At 35.9% G+C, this 17057-nt stretch overlaps 1 protein-coding gene across 1 annotated transcript; it reads right to left on the bottom strand.

Annotated features, from left to right (window-relative positions):
- Nucleotides 1-5760: 5760 nt before the first annotated feature.
- Nucleotides 5761-15072, bottom strand: LOC125659280 (protein phosphatase 1L-like). The gene is made up of 5 exons (XM_048890895.2): nucleotides 14792-15072; nucleotides 11789-11980; nucleotides 10781-10949; nucleotides 9864-9994; nucleotides 5761-8997 (listed from the first exon to the last, which is right to left on the bottom strand). Exons 1-5 carry the CDS (start codon nucleotides 14963-14965, stop codon nucleotides 8608-8610), a joined length of 1056 nt encoding a protein of 351 aa, XP_048746852.1. The 5' UTR covers nucleotides 14966-15072; the 3' UTR covers nucleotides 5761-8607.
- Between the last annotated feature and the right edge of the window lie 1985 nt (nucleotides 15073-17057).

Below are 17057 nucleotides of genomic sequence, written 5' to 3'. Positions count from 1 at the left end.
GTAAAATCTTAGTCCCTATTGTGGCCCCAACCTACCCCTGGAGGCCATGATTTTTACAAACTTGAATCTGCACTATGTCGGAAAGTTTTCATGTAAATGTCGACTACTTTGGCCCGGTGGTTCTTGAGAAGAAGATTTTTAAAGATTTTCCCTATATATTTCTATGTAAAACGTTGATCCCCTATTGTGGCCCCATCCTACCCTGGAGGCCATGATTTGAACAAATTTGAATCTGCACTACCGTGGAATCATTAGAATTCGTGGTTGCTCAATTTTCGTGGAATTCGTGAGTACCCCTCACCCACGAATTCACATCCTGAACGAATGAAGACGAAAGCAAACATTCCAGAGTTATCTTTCTTATAAATATATAAATCCACGAAATTACGTCCCCATGAACCCGTAATAACCACGAATTTAAATGATTTTACAGTGTGTCAGGATCGAAGCTTTCATGTAAGCGTCAGCTCTTCTGGCTCAATGGTTCTTGAGAAGATCAAACTTGAATCTGCACTATGTCAGTAAGCTTTCGTGTAAATGTCAATTCTTCTGGTCCATTGGTTCTTGAGAAGAAGATTTTTAAAAAGATTTTCTCTATTTATTCCTATGTAAAACTTTGGTGCCCTATTGTGGCCCCATCCTGCCCCTGTGAGCCATGATTTGAACAAACTTGAATCTGCACTATGTCAAGAAGCTTTCATATAAATCTCAGCTCTTCTGGCTCATTGGTTCTTGAGAAGATTTTCCCTATATATTTCTTATGTAAAACTTTGATCCCCTATTGTGGCCCCAACCTACCCCCGGTGGTCATGATTTGAAGAGACTTCAATCTGCACTATGTCAGAAAGCTTTCATGTAAATCTCAGCTCTTCTAGCTCATTGGTTCTTGAGAAGAATATTTTTAAAGATTTTCCCTATACATGTATATGTCTACGTAAAACTTTGATCCCCTATTGTGGCCCCAACCTACCCCTAGGGGCCGTGATTTGAACAAACTTGAATCTGCACTAAGAAAGGCGAAGATAACGAACAGTGATCAATCTCACAACTCCTAAAAGCAATACAAAGGAGAGAGTTGGGCAAACACGGACCTCTGGACACACCAGAGGTGGGATCAGGTGCTTAGGAGGAGTAAGCACCCCCTGTCGACTGGTCAAACCCACCGTGAGCCCTATACCCTGATTAGGTAAACGGAGTTATCTGTAGTCAAAATCAGTCTGTCAAGAACGGTCTAACAGTCGGTATGAAACACGTCAGACAGCATTTGACCCAATGATAGGTTATATTGACAAACTAGATCGTTATAACGACCATAGAATTTACGAAATGTTTACTAGAGAAGATGAAAACTTTACAACAACGACGACGACGGACAGCGGACAAATTTTTATCAGAAAAACTCACTTGAGTCTTCGGTTCAGGTGAGCTAAAATAAGCCCAACTTGCGAAAATTAGGTCACCGTCGTTAACTTTACACCATTTTCCCTTGCAACTCACCTTGTGTTGGATTTTATGCATCTGTTGCAGTCCAACTTGAATTTCCGTTTAAAATATAGCTACTTGTGGTCACCCTCACAATATTTGAAAGAATATTGATCGTCCGTTTCGGTAGATCAGATTCATTTTCACCAGCTACATGTATTAGCCTCAAAGTTAAAACGAGTCCACCATATTATGGTTGTTCAGCACTGAATGACTCAAGTTTAAAAGGTGCAAGACGATTGGACAATATTACTACTTTTGCTGCGGATCTTCACCGGAAATCTAAAGTTTAAATATGGTTGACCTTCATTATACTTAAGACAAAAGTACATGTGTCCAAATATCAGCCCCAAGACCATAAACTGAGAAAAGACTTAATTCTAAATTTCAAATCCAGCTAACTTTTGAAATAATTTTCATAAACAAATAAAAATTTCAGTATATGTTTGCGTTTGAATTTTTTTTTTACAATCCTGCAGGTTTTTTAAAAACATCTGTGCTACATAAATCTTAAGATATAAGTAATCAAAATTTTGACTTAAGTCTATTCTCAGTTTATGGTCTTGGGTCACCCGCCACCATTTGATTATTCAACACTTAAAAAAGATGATTGCGGGGTAGACTTATCCTCAAATGTACCCGACATAATTTTCTACAGCCATAGCAAGGTCGTAATCACTTACAAGGGTTCTCTAAAAATGTTGTCAAATCCAGATTGTATCAGCAAGTATCAGCAAAGCCTCCAGGACGCCCAAAGGCGGATGAGATATACACATTATTTCGGACGTTGGTGGAAAATGGTTAGTCTTGTGATGCCTATAGTTGGAGTAACCGCAACAGGAATTCAAAAGAAATAGAGGGTATGGTGTCAAACATTCTACGTCAAGCGTAGCACAAACTCCAGATAATTGTTTTCAAAGACGCATGTATAGAGTTAGAATACCACACCGGAGATTCGTTAGCTCATTCTTCTAGTCCTCATTGTAATCAGAAAGAAGAGAAGGGGCTATTGCTAAACATTACTATCAGACAACATTAAAGCAAGTACTTCTAATGATGATAAACCATCACATGGTCTACGAGGAAATGGTCATTACAACAGTATGTGGATCAAACCAAAGTGCAAACTACCCGAAATTTACAAGTGTTAATCAGATGAAAATGGCCTAAAACGCATGAAGAGAGAATTTCGCACTACCAACTTTACAATTCCCTCCACATTACGTACCAGCTTCCATGTTAGGTAAACGACATTACCATATTCCTAGACCTGGCAATAGTGTTTGTTTATAGCGACATGACGGAAGAAATCAACAAGTTATTGAGGATAAGTTCAGATGAGGCAATGCTTTTATCATATGATACTACATTTGAACTTAGATATTTCTACATGTCAATTCTCGTTGCAAAACATATTCTATTCCGGATTGGAAAAACTGTTCCTGTGGAGTTTGTGTTCCCGATGTCTCTGGGAGAAAGGTCAAGGCAATAATTCCCAACATGTCATCTGACAAGCACGTTCTCGTGATATACAGATGTAACAGGTTTGTAGTTTCATAATAAGCAACTCCTGTATGGGTTCAGGGAATTTAATATCACAGTGAAGGATATCTCACATGCACATATTTTTACAGCCCTGCAATACAGGTAAAATAACAATAATATGATATCACAGAGTGCATTAATTAATAATTGACAATATTACTTATATGATTAATGAATGTAATTTCCATCAAGATAAATGTATTACTTGTATCAAAATCACAATAAAGGGAGACAACTCTTAAAGTTACATATACTGGTATGAACAGATTTCTCCCATAGTCATAAGAATACATTATCATTAAAACTTAAATCATATATTTACCATTCTATGGGAAGAGGCTTCCACATACAAGTACAGGGTATATATATCTATGTGGATATGTACATGGACTCTGTAATTTACATACAATAGTCTAAAAATACTATTTATTAAAGTTAGACTCAATTGTTCACTCCGAACAAGTTAATCAAATATTCTGATTATAAAATAAAGTGTAACTTGATAGATTCACCAATTTACTCTAAATATAAGCAATTGATTCATGAAATCAAAGAGCTTTAAACAAAACTATCATTCTTTGTAGATCTAGCCTTTCTCTCAGTTAATATTTAGTGCAAAAGGAATCTCATTAAATCTGCAAAAATATATAGACTGGAAATATTAATTGACATTTACCAATAAGGATAATTAGTAATGAATTACTTACCAGAAAAGAAGGAAAAGTCTTTATAGAAGGTCTTAGTCAATGTTGTCGATATGAAGTCTGTCCTCTCTCAAAACTAGACAAAGAATGCTCAATTTTGGCGGTAAAACCCAATGACCAAAACAATAAAAACCAACCAAAAGCAACTTCACAAAACACAACCAATGAAGTTCAAGAACACTACAAGACCTTTAACATATGCCTTAAGGTAATGACTATTAAATGTGTTCACCTATATATGTACATGTAAGAGCTAGAGAAATAAAGGAGTGGATCAAGGGTTTTCTAAAGTAAAATACATTGAAGCATATATCTATAGCAAAATTTATTCATTAACCCAAAGATCACTCTATTACACAGAGAAATTGATTGCAAGAATGTATAGTTGCTGAACTCCTCCCCAACGTGAATTTGTTTGTGTTGGAACCATACGAAGTGTGACCTTGTTCTCAGATTAAAGAAATGTGGAGACAAGTCTGATGGTTTAACGGCCACTTGGAGTAACTTTTGCAGGCCAAGAAGAAGTTCGGTCAACTGTATGCGGGATTTTCTGATTTATGGAGTCTTCCAGTCCACCTTAAAGACAAAAGGGTAGTAGATGGAACCTGAAGGAGTACGAACTATCCAACACCTCTGGAATCACCAATAATATACAACGGGATTTAAATACCACAATAAAGCGACTTATGCAGTGGAAAGAAGCCTCTACCGACGCCATGCTTCTCATTATGTTTTATTCACAGGACTTCTTCAAGTAAGAGGTTCGTAGGGACAAGTGTGGCCTTGATGAATGCAAATTAAAGTCGAGGCATTCCAACTGCCATATTGACAAAGGCTTAGTCCATTTTCCAACTGATGTAGTCACACCAAGTAAAATCACTGAGAAGGTAAAAGGAAACTTAGAAGTCCATCTCATGACCCCAATAAAGACAGAGAAGACATGGAATCCAATACATTGTATCCAGTAACCTACGTAAGCGCTAGACAGCAGCACTCCCACAAAGATTGCTCGCTATCTGTCATTGTTCATCTAAGCACTGCAGCCCAGAGCTTCCTCATTGAAGGCATACATGGCGATAAGTTTGCTGCTACTCTCCATTCAGAGGAAAGCTGTCGGTGCAAAGCATCAGGAACACGTTGGCATATAATTCCCGCCAACTTATCCACAGGCATTGATGACAGCCGCGAAAAAAAGGATACACAACCTCACCCAACTTCGTCGTAATTTATGGAAAAAGTTAAAAAAAAAAAAAAGAAAGCTGGAAATATGTGACGAAGAGACAACCACCAAGGCCGCTCCAGCTTCCAGCATCAAAAGCCGTTTAGACTTCCCCGATTTGACGGATCTTCCGGTTTGCTCAAATCAGAGAGAGAGACACACAGAGAGAGAGAGGGAGAGAGAGAGAGAGAGAGAGAAAATTGAGTTTTGAACCGATTTCAGAACTTCAAGAATAAAAAATAATAAACATTTTTCTGAATTGATTCCTGCCTATCTGGAGAAATACACGGAATTTCGGGATGAATTGTGGTAGTAATGTAAATTGATTTATATGTATGAATATATTAAAACAGAGAGTGCACTTCTATACCATTTGGTTTTATATCTTCTTTTTTCATTAGCGAACTTGGATATCCTATATTTAGAGTTTTATACCTTTACTCTTTGATAATAAAGTGATATAATTGGCTGAAATGTGCTCTGTGGAGGCCCACGGAATAATCGAAATTACGGTCATTTACTGATATAAGAAATAACAGGCGATTTCTTACTCCATAAAAATCAGTTTATGGCACTTTCTAATGGCATACAAATCTAAGTACAGTAATTCTTATGCAACATTATTCTTATCTTATTGTAATTTTCAATTTGACAAGAATAAATCTAATGCAACTTGTCAATGTGACAGATTCTTACTCATCTTATTTTTGACCATGTTTAACATGACTTTCTCTATGCTAAATCTCTACTGTGGTTCCAACCTGACCCCAGAGACAAGTATGCTGATGTCACAAAAAACTCTACATATAATATCATTTAAAACTTCTATTTATTATACCGATTTTCAAGATACCATTGATAAAAAAAATTACATATAAAAATGTATTGGCTTTTTACTAGACAGATCTCAATCTTGCATATACAAGAAAAATACAAAAAACGAAACAAAAACATGTCAAAAGGCATACAAAACAACAACAAATTATACTAACTATACCAGAAGTAAAAACAACAACAAATGATATAAAGTATACCAGAATACAAAACAACAACAAATTATATATATATATTATACCAGAAGTCTCTGTCGAGAATGTAGCTCTACTGGCCTACATGTGCTAAACAAAAATCACTGTTTAGAATAAAGGGAGAAACACAGATTTTGAATGCTAATAATAGTAACAAAGTAACTTACTTTTCAACTGTAAATGTTTTATATTTAGCTTACATGTTCCTTGTATTGGGTTGCAATATACAATGTATATACATAAGTGTTACTTATGTCCTCTGTGGATTATTTGTATCTTGGAATAATCTGGATAATTTTTGGGGATGCACAACCTTGAAATCTATATAAGGAGGCTTACATATCAATTCAAAAGATTGTAACCTTACTGTAGAAGAAGATTATTCTATGTGAAAGTGTTAATCCCATGTTGTAACCCCCACCCTGGCCTCATGGTTTGAATAAAATGAAATCTACATCACATAAACAAGCTTATATACAAGTGTTAGCTTTCATGGTTCAGAAATTCTTGAGAATATTTGTTTAACACTCCACCCTCTCACTAATCTCCCCTGAAAAGAGGGAAAACCCCTTCATCTTAACAATCTTCATTCCCCACAATTCATATTTGACTGCAATTGACTGAGTGTTCTGGAAAAGAAATAAAAAATATAAAAATCTTCCAACAACAATACCTACAAATTCAAACAAATTTTGATCAGATTGGAATACACCATCCTTTACCTCAGGTGAGCTCAAAACAATATCATATACCTAACCATTCGTTCATATGAAAAATCACAGATTTGTGTATCTCTGTATTAGATTTCATTACTATCTGATGATAAATGTGGAAGACGATATATTAAAAAAAGAATTTAGATTTTTCATATTTAACCATTAATTCAAATGAAAATTAAGGCACTATATTGTGTATCCCTGTGTTGTCTTTGTGGAAAAAATTCATTGCAATCTGAGGAATAATTTACAATAGTTGTTGACAGACAGCTGACATGTATTTTCACCAGTAGAGCTACCCAGAACATGGGCCTAGTTCGATCATCAACCATAGTAGTTGTCTAGTTGACTTCCGAAACTTAATTGTGCATGCCTAGCTTGCTTCTGGACCTTCAGTGCGCATTTCTGGTAACTAAAGTTTAACCATTCTGTAAGCACATGTTGCTGTGTGGTAGACCAGACATGCGCAATGACAACCCTTCCAGTTTCGACCAAAGGTAATTCGATCATACTATGGTTCAACTCTAGTTACTATAGTTGATGATTGAACTAGGCCATTATAACAAACATCAGTATTCTTGGTCCTACAGTAAGTAAGTAAGTAAATCTTTTATTATAGTGACATGTGTAATACAACTTTTGTATTTCAGTAAGATACATGATAATATAATTTTACACCTGGCCCAACGGACCTATATGTCACTTTAAGCAATTTAACGTATTCAATGATGTCTGCGCATGTAGTCATTTGGATGTATATTACTATCATAGATAATTGAATTATGTGGCTCTCCTTAAGTATTTTTGTCTGATGTTATAAGAATTATAGATAAATTACAAATGTAATTCAACAACAAATGAATGGTGAGTATTCATACCAATGCAAGTCTATGTACCACTAAATCTTGTTTTGAATTAAACCCACCACGTATCAATGTACAGTACCTTATTGTTACCAATAATGTGAGACCATCTTAAGCTACTCAGTCTCGTTTAAGTAGCTTTATTTCAAGGTCAGCCCTTCCCTGTAGTGGTTAGTGATTAAGCTTTTAGGAAATCAAATAATGAGCATAATATTAATTCAAGAAACAATTTCATAATTCAATCTTTAAAAATTCAGGTAAAGGTTTCATACTTAACAAAAAAAAATCAACAGAAAAATATTGATTTTTTAGTTTTTTTTCTAAATTCACCTTAATGTTAACTAATGCCAGTAATGTGTCATGAGAAAATGTTCTGCACAAAACATCACATGAATCAATAAAAGATGCACAATAAAATATACAGTTTAAGTCACAAATGTAGTTTAAACAAATATATAGTAAAATGTGTACTTTAAGTGACACAAAGTTATGTAAGTCACACATGTATTTTAAATAAATAATAGTAAAATGTGAAGTTTAAGTCACACAAAGTTATATAAGTCACAGATGTATTAAGTACAACAATGATCTACACTTTTATCACAAAGTTTATATCAATTAAAATAACCTTTTTTTCCCTAGATCCAAGAAACAATTCATAATGTGTGCAAAAAATTGAATAATTAAAATATGCATTTGTTATAAATAAATGATACATGGCATCTAATAACTTAGAAGTCCCGGTACATTCTCAGACATGATTTTCCCCATCTCCTACCAATCATACACATACAGGTTTCTTTATCATGACTGAAAACCATTTTATGTTGTTTTGTGAAAGAGCATACACTTTTGGGGTGAATAAATCACAATACTAGACACCCATAAAAATTTCTGGGTATTGTTTTGTCGCAAACAAATACATAGACTAGCAGTTTTCATTCTGGTGTAAATTCTGAAATCCAATGACAGTAAAAAAAAAATTATTGCAAGAGTTATCTCCCTTATTACAGGGACAACAAAACTTAAGAATAAAAAAAAAAATATCAATCAAGACTGCTTGCTGCTATATCTTGAGATTCCATCACTGCTAAAATTAACAACCACCACAGATATGTTGTCTAGGGAGCCCTTGTAGTACGCCTGTAAAACCAGACTTTTAGCACCAAAGAACGGCTCGTTAAGATGGCCTTTCACGAAGTCAACTGCTTCCTGATTGGAGAAAACATCCCACAGACCATCTGAGGCCAAAATCATAAAATAAGGCTGTAGAAACCTGAGATTAAAGGTCAAAATATCGGGCTCCGCTATCACCATTTTAGTGTCTTTGAGCGGGTAATCCCCCAAGGCACGTGAGGTTGCCAGGACACCTGCAACCCTCCAAACGCCATTAAAACTGATAAAACCACCAACATCCTTAATTCTCTGTCTCTCTTTCACCTGGAAAGTTGTAAAAATAAAAATTAACACATTAAGTAAATATTGAATATTGATACTTTTACAGTAAATATGGAACCCACCCCACCCCCCCTCCAAAGTAAAATTCTTTTAAAGATGACAAATATCAAACCACAACAAAATTTTCTAATGAAACTACACCACAGATGTCCTTTTGATATTCTTCAATGTTTTTAGTTAGTTCAGATAAATGTACAGTGTTCAGCTCTTGCATGGATTTATTTCATTCTTTCTCAATGATTTTACACTAACTACAGGTAAACTTCCATCATTCTGCTACATGAAGCTTATTCTAAATTTCTAACACCACAAAATTCTCTTCGTTCTTAAACTTTCAATCATGAGATGACAATTTCAATAAAATCAAACTGTTTTTCCTCCTCAGTCAGTTGACATTGTATATTTCTATGAACAGGTAAAAATAACAGTGATCAATATCATTAATCCTATAATGAAAGTAAATTATAAGAGAGGGGTGGCTGACACATACTCTGTGGTTATAAGAGAGGGGTGGCTGACACATACTCTGTGGTTATAAGAGAGGGTGGCTGACACATACTCTGTGGTTATACGAGAGGGTGGATTACAGATACTATGTGATTATAAGAGAGGGGTGGCTGACACATACTCTGTGGTTATAAGAGAGGGGTGGCTGACACATACTCTGTGGTTATAAGAGAGGGGTGGCTGACACATACTCTGTGGTTATAAGAGAAGGGAGGCTGACACATACTCTGTGGTTATAAGAGAGGGGTGGCTGACACATACTCTGTGGTTATAAGAGAGGGGTGGCTGACACATACTTTGTGGTTATAAGAGAGGGGTGGCTGTTACACTGATATACTCACATTGTAAGGTTTGTGGTCATAAGACAGAGGTATGGCTGTTCCATTTTTATCACACAGAACACCCCGGGAATCCCCGACATTTGCTACCGTCAGTATGTCCTCTTTCAATATGGTGAACAGTGCTGTAGTACCTTGTAAGATAAAAAAAAGTTACAATGTAAATAAATAATGCATATAGTACAACAACAATAACGAAAAAATTACCTGTGTAACTACATCAAGGATCACACAAAATTATATCCTTCAAATGTTGGAAAGGGATAAAGTAAGAATTTTTAGAATTATTCATTTGGCATGGAAATATTCTCATAGAATGACACCAAGACTTTCTGAATCTGTTTAATCACAGACTCCAACTGTTTAAATTATATAATGTCTTGTTTAAATCCAGATAATGCTTATAGAGGTTGCTTGCTTAATGTCCAGTCCTGGAGTAGAGATTTTCTGAAATATATTGCTTTTTCAACATATGATCAACTAAGCTTCACCCTAGGGCCTGAAGCCAGGGGTCATAAATTCACATCGCTCATTATAATCAAACAAACAGTTTGTCTGCTTGATGTTCAGCAGTAAAGATGATTGTCTATTGTATTTTCAATACATAACGTACATGCATATGACCAATCTAGCCCTACCCTGGTACCAGAACCTTGAGGTCAATAATTTCACTTTCGGTATAGGACTCATTATATTCAATATATGATCAATTTGGTCCCATGCTAAGGCCTGAACACTGAACCCAGGGGTCATGAATTTCACACTTTTGGTAGAGGGCTTATTTCTCATTACAATTACGCAAAACATGTTGCCTCAATGTCCAGAAGTATAGGAGACATTTTTTAAAGATAAAATGCATTTTCAATCTAATTATGATCAACTTAGCCCCACCCCCTGGGATATGAGCCCTGAACACATACCTGATATATCAGAATTGGTCCTAGCAATCTCCTGTAGCTTTTTGTCAACTCGAAGTACTTCCTCCGTAATCATCTGGGTGAAGTTTACAGTTTGTTCGTCTAATGAAGCACTGAGCATCCTGACCATCAAGTACTTAAAGAGAGTTTTCTCTGTAAAGTCGGCTGCAAACTATCACATAAAGAAGGTAAATTATCAGACATGTGTAGATAATATGCAATAATTTGTGATGGGCTAAATTGTGTACCAGGACTTAATAAATAGTGATGGTATCAGATATAAGATACTAGGTTGATAACAAATAATGCCAGATTTTTAAGCATATGAAATAAGTAAATCATTGTATAATTCTCTTCAGTTATATGCCGTCTACTGTGCAGAAATTATCAAAAAGATGAAATGTACTTTTGGCATAATTAAGTATTAATTATGCATATACATCAAGTCATCTTTTTGGGAGATAATTGGTGGTGTCTTTTAGATGTGCAAAAAGTTTTCAGAATTTTCTTTTTCGCCGTGAGGGGCAAATGGAGTGGAAAAATTACAAACAAAACCCTGGTGCTCAGTGCATTGTGTTATAATCAACAAGAATAATTTGCTTTAAGGGTTGGTATCTTAACCATTTTGATATATTTGAGCAATCAAAAACTGGGGGTTGGGATGATCCCAGGGCACTAGTGCCCATCAAAATACTCAATGCATCTAAATATGTGCAGCAGGAATATATATGGTTTGGGGTTCAGGACCTCAATTTTTAAAAATATATTTCAACATGGAAAAACAAATGTTGCACAATAGGTGAACCATTGATATACACCCAGAAAACTCCATGATTTAAGTATAGGAGTCTGGGTCCATTTCATATTCATGCATTCTCGTTTTCATATTACTACATAGGGTGATGTGAATCAGTTTCAACATATCATCAAAACTAATCTTCGTAACCCTTACAATGTACATCCTGTAACTTATCAACAATTACTCCCGACATTACAGTCTACTGAATTCACCTCTCCTCCGTGTCCATCAAATACACCGTAGATAGATGTCCCAGTCTGTTCAAGGTCACTGACAATGTTAAGCCTGTCCTCCATGTGGGGTCGTCTCCCCTGAATAGCGTAACCAGCCGCACCATCCTTCTGTAGTTCCCATGTTGCTGTTGGTTCAGATCGTTTTGGCGGGAAAACATCATGTGCAGGATCCTGTCAAAAGTCAGCCAATTACATATTTGATATGTACATGAAAATACCGGAAAATTACCATGTGAACATGGAAAACATGCATTCACAGTTTAAATTCAGTTACTTCCCTTCATGGGGTCACAAAAGGTCAAGTGGAGAATCAGCTACCCGAACTTACAGCTAGAATTTACAAGTAAGTTTAAAGTTTTGAATTCATATGTACATAAATAAGAATAGAAGAAATAGGAAGGATAAAATTATGACTGGACTGGGAAATCGAACCTGGGACCCCCGCTTTACCAGTCAGGTGCTCCAACCACTGAGATGTCCAAGCTGATATCCACAATCCATAATTAAATAGACCCAAATACTAATACAACAGTTCCAGCAAATCTCCTCATGAAAACAAGCCTAGGAATATTGTGAGCACTTGCTTGATGATGTATATGTAACTTTGATTATCTATTCAGTAGATTCATTGTGTAACAGGAAGGGAGAAAATACAAAGTCTAACCATTACAATTGTATCAAGAGCTATATCTTACGATTGTGTATCATTGTTATCTCATTCTTATACTAAAACAAGCTGGGAGATTTCTTATCTCGGCTGAGCTGTATATTTGGACTGACGCCTTGAGTGATCCGAATCTCAGCTGAGATTAGGAGACTCCTTCCCCTGACAATATTATGCATGAACATGCATTTTTTTGTTTTATTGGTTCTATAAAAATCGATCCATATATTGACCTTTCTTTTGTTCATTATTTGTTCTGTGTTGGCCTCTTAGAAATAAACATATTCTATTCTAGTATGTAGAGACTTGGAAAAATGTACTTTTTTTGGAAATTGTATTATTTTCATATAAATGTTATGATCAATTACAAATTAAAACATATTCTATAATATATACATAGGGAGAACAATGGGAACTCTACATTTTAATATCAGTCGCATATATTTTCCTAGTCTTAAAAGTTATCATGATTCTATGAATACACATTTCTTTACTGATTACCCATTCTATGTTGAAGATGGAAATATACATGTGTTTTTTCATGATATGTCATGATATTAACAGCAAACTAACAACTTAACTTAGTGATAAACGAGATGATTTCAGCTTCTCCATTATCAACTTCCCATATCTATGTTGCAATATTCCATTATCACCTGCATATGGTGTTTATATCTCTCAACTGATTTGATACACAAGAGCTTGTTCTGCGTATGGTCAGTTTTTAATTCGAAGCAGGCTACTGACAAACAAGTTGATGGTACTGGGGTTTCAACAGTCTCGTCTAAAGTCAGCATTTCATAAATTCTATGGTTGTTATAACAATCTAGCCAATACAACCTATCATTGGGTCAAATGCTGTCTAACTTGTTTCATACCGATTGTTTAGGCCATTCTTGACACACTAATTTTGACTATGGATACCTCCGTTTACCTGATCAAGATTGAGGGCTCACGGCGGCTGTGACCGGTCAACATGGGATGATTACTCCTCCTAGGCACCTGATCCCACCTCTGGTATATCCAGGGGTCTGTGTTTGCCCAACTATCTATTTTGTATTGCTTATAGGAGTTATGAGATTGATCACTTCGTTATCTTCACCTTTCATCTATAATTTTTTTTTATCTATTTAACAAATAAGGATAAATTTATTTAGTTGATGATTAATGAAGACAAACCAGTAATTAACAAATTGAGTGGACATCTAGTTATTTTAAACTTTCAGAAAAAGAGGTGGTGCTATAAAACTGCAAAAATCCTTCAAGCTCATTATTCATATTTTGGTATGTGGTAGTTTGGGTTTTACTTTTACTTTTATTTCTGGATTTCGATCCCGATGTAAATTATTCACCCGTTGTATTTGACCACGCCCACTTTATCTTTTAGCCAATAACTTTAATGACAGTTTCTATTGTCTAATTTGCTATATAAGCCATGCAGCTTACTATTCGTCAAAGCGAGACAGCTGGCCTTGCTAGCTACTTTTCTCCTTCCATTATTCCTATTTTGGTATTACGTTTTGTTCGTCTACTTTGCCCATTTTACTTACTAAATTATTATATTACCTTTGGGTTGGGAGATTTCTTGATAGTTTCTAGGCTAAGTTCTAGGCTTTAGGAGTGTGTATTTGTCACATTCATACTGGTAATAAATTCGTAAAGTGTTTTTTCTCTTATTTTCATTTCTATTGAATTTATTTTCAAGTTTAAAATCATAGTGTAGTTGGGTCGTTTTGGAGTCGCCACTATCAAAATAAAATAAAACAAACACAACGCGAAGTACAGACTATACGAACGCCAGACCTGCTACAGGTATAACACTGACATTGTCCATTTACTTAGGTATGTTCATCCGATTTGCAAATCATATACATGTATTTGTTTCCCCATATGCTACATTTACATGTACAGTTACTGTACATATTGTAGTTTGTAAAATTTTAATGTTGTAATCTTTTCTGAAATTTCTTTATATTAAACTGTCTTTGCTTTTATGCAATATTATGCCCTCTGGGCACAAGTAATAAGTTATGATGTCTGTATACTAACATTATTCTGTTATTAGTATATAGATGACATGATATACATACAGAAACAAGTCCTGTGCCTCTGGGAATAAACATATCTTGTAGGCCTAAACAACAGAATGGGACGGTTCGTCACTACCTTCAAGATAATCTCAGCGAGATTCGTCGAGGCTGAATATTTGGATTCAGCCTCGACGAATCTCGCTGAGATTACCTTCAAGATACTAAGAACTTAATGGCAGGATAATCAACTTGTTGATGGTGGCCATTGTCAGGCAGAAGCAGAAGTACCTTATTTTTCACATCGCTGATTTTCTTCTCTTTGGACGGGAATATGTATCTCCACAGAGGTTTAGAATGATACACGGAGTGATACAGAAAGAAGACGAGACCTAATAACAACAGGGCCTCAACACTGAACACGTACTTCCTCAGAAACCGACTGAGGAGGGAGATTGCAGTCATACTCTTATCGTGTCTGTCTTCATTCAAATCGTCAAACGTGCCTTTGACAGCGAGACACAATGTCAGACAGATGGCAGGTGGCCGGATGTTGTTGGTTGTAGTCAACAAGTTCAGGGTAAATATAGGTAACAGACAGATGCATCGACCAGATACCGATCCAAGAACATTTAAATTGCTCATTTAGGCCTGTTTGTTCGCGAAAAAGACTATATTGAATTGAATATGATTTCTTTTTCAAAATCACACATTATAAACTACCATGAAAGCCTAGATAAATTTCGTTTTTGATAATCAAATATTTTCAAACAATTTTGCCCTAGATTTAACCCATACCCAGCTTGGGTTGCCAGACTTATCGACCCTATGCTTATTGGGTCCCAATTTGGCCTAAGGCAAATACACGTGGCGCTATGTATTCTATCCATAATCATTTTTCTCTTCAAAATTTTCTCATTTAGTCATTTCTGGGTTAATTTTCATCAACTTAAAGAATGGATCTAAGAAATATTTGGTTTCTTAGAATTTATGCATCCTATACATTAGCCCGAAATATCTTGCACGGTAAATATCAAAATCATATAAAAGCCAAGAAAACGTCAGATATTTTGGACTACCTATACATATGTGTGGTCAGACAGGTTCAATCACCGGTGGTCAAATAGAACTCAGTTTGTAGAGCACATGAATAGAGATTAAGGGGCCCGGGTTGGAATCCTGGTCTGTTGCATTTCCCCCCTTTCCTGTTACTTTTGGTGCCGTAGACCAGCCCCTTGAGCTAACAGGTGAAAATACCTGCCAGTGGGATAAAGATCCTTGATGCCTTCGAGGTGTGAAAGCATTTAAGGAGGGATGAATGTGGTGGTCAGATGGGTTCAATCATCAGTGATCAGTTTTTCAATCCCAGTCTTGTCTGTTGCATATCCTCCCTTCATGTTACACATGATAATAGTAGTTACTCTAATGGAAATTATTTTGTATGCGACACATTGTTTACCAAAATAAATCTATCTCAAATAAAAGATTGCAAACCAGTCATAGTAGTTCAGTGGTAGATCGTTTGCTTACTTGTAACAAGGAGGTTGTGAGTTTGAGCCCTACTTGTGCCACATGAGACATAAACACGAGTAGCGATTGCTCCTTCACCAAACGATCAGTATTTTGAGGTAACAATCATGGGTCTTTCGGATATGACCTTAAAATGGAGGTCCCATGTTGCAGCAGATTTTGGCACATTAAAGATTGCTGTGGCCCTGGGCATAAGTCTAAATTTGTGGTGCTTCATGTACAGCTGTGGACATCTCAATATTGGTGAAAAATTCTCAAAGCAACGTAAAACAAACAAAAACACTGTTTGCAATGCACGCAGTTTGATGAGGAGAGTATGGTAGATTAGATGTAGTTGTTCATTAAACGAGAATCGATACCAGGACCTGTACACTAAATGAGAATCGATACCAGGACCTGTACACTAAATGAGAATCGATACCAGGACCTGTACACTAAATGAGAATAGATACCAGGATTTGTACACTAAATGAGAATCGATACCAGGATTTGTACACTAAATGAGAATCGATACCAGGACCTATACACTAAATGAGAATCGATACCAGGACCTATACACTAAATGAGAATCGATACAAGGAGTTTGCTCTTGCTTGGCAAATAATGAAGCTGTTCTATTTGAATCTTCAGCATGGCTGCCAGTTGAGTCGGTGGCTACACGAGCGGGTGGGGTGTATTTTTCCCTCTTGCTGGAGAGTCTGAGAAAATCACCTTGAAATTCGAGTACAAACACCTGGAATCTTAAAAGGAAGATTCTCCGAGAGTTTTCCTTTATATTTCTACAGAAGACTTAACACTCTTCTTGCAGTCCAGTCCTGAACCCTAACGTCAAGGTTTGAACAAGTTTGAATTTGTACAAGAGATTGCACAAACTTTAACCTACAATACAATAGACTGCCTGCTTACTTGGAGCCCCTTGTAATTCATATTCAAAATAAGTATGAAAAAATAACAGCCCAACAATTTATATAAAATATGTCGGGCAGCGCTAGCATTCGACCCTTGCAGTTCAGTTGGTGTCACACAA

This window comes from Ostrea edulis, chromosome 9 (genome assembly GCF_947568905.1).
Source record: "Ostrea edulis chromosome 9, xbOstEdul1.1, whole genome shotgun sequence".
In the NCBI taxonomy this organism is placed as follows: Eukaryota; Metazoa; Mollusca; class Bivalvia; order Ostreida; family Ostreidae; genus Ostrea; species Ostrea edulis.
Note: the sequence above shows the minus strand (reverse complement) of the source record. Positions and strands in the feature narration are given on the sequence as shown.

Bases quoted from the DNA above. Each gene is read 5' to 3' on its own strand.
- LOC125659280 (XM_048890895.2), bottom strand. From the start codon at position 14,965: ATGACTGCAATCTCCCTCCTCAGTCGGTTTCTGAGGAAGTACGTGTTC. The intron at 11,981-14,791 runs GTACTTCTGCTT...GACTTTTGACAG, and splicing joins TCAGCGATGTGAAAAATAAG to GATCCTGCACATGATGTTTT. The intron at 8,998-9,863 runs GTGAGTATATCA...ACAACTTTCCAG, and splicing joins ATGACCACAAACCTTACAAT to GTGAAAGAGAGACAGAGAAT.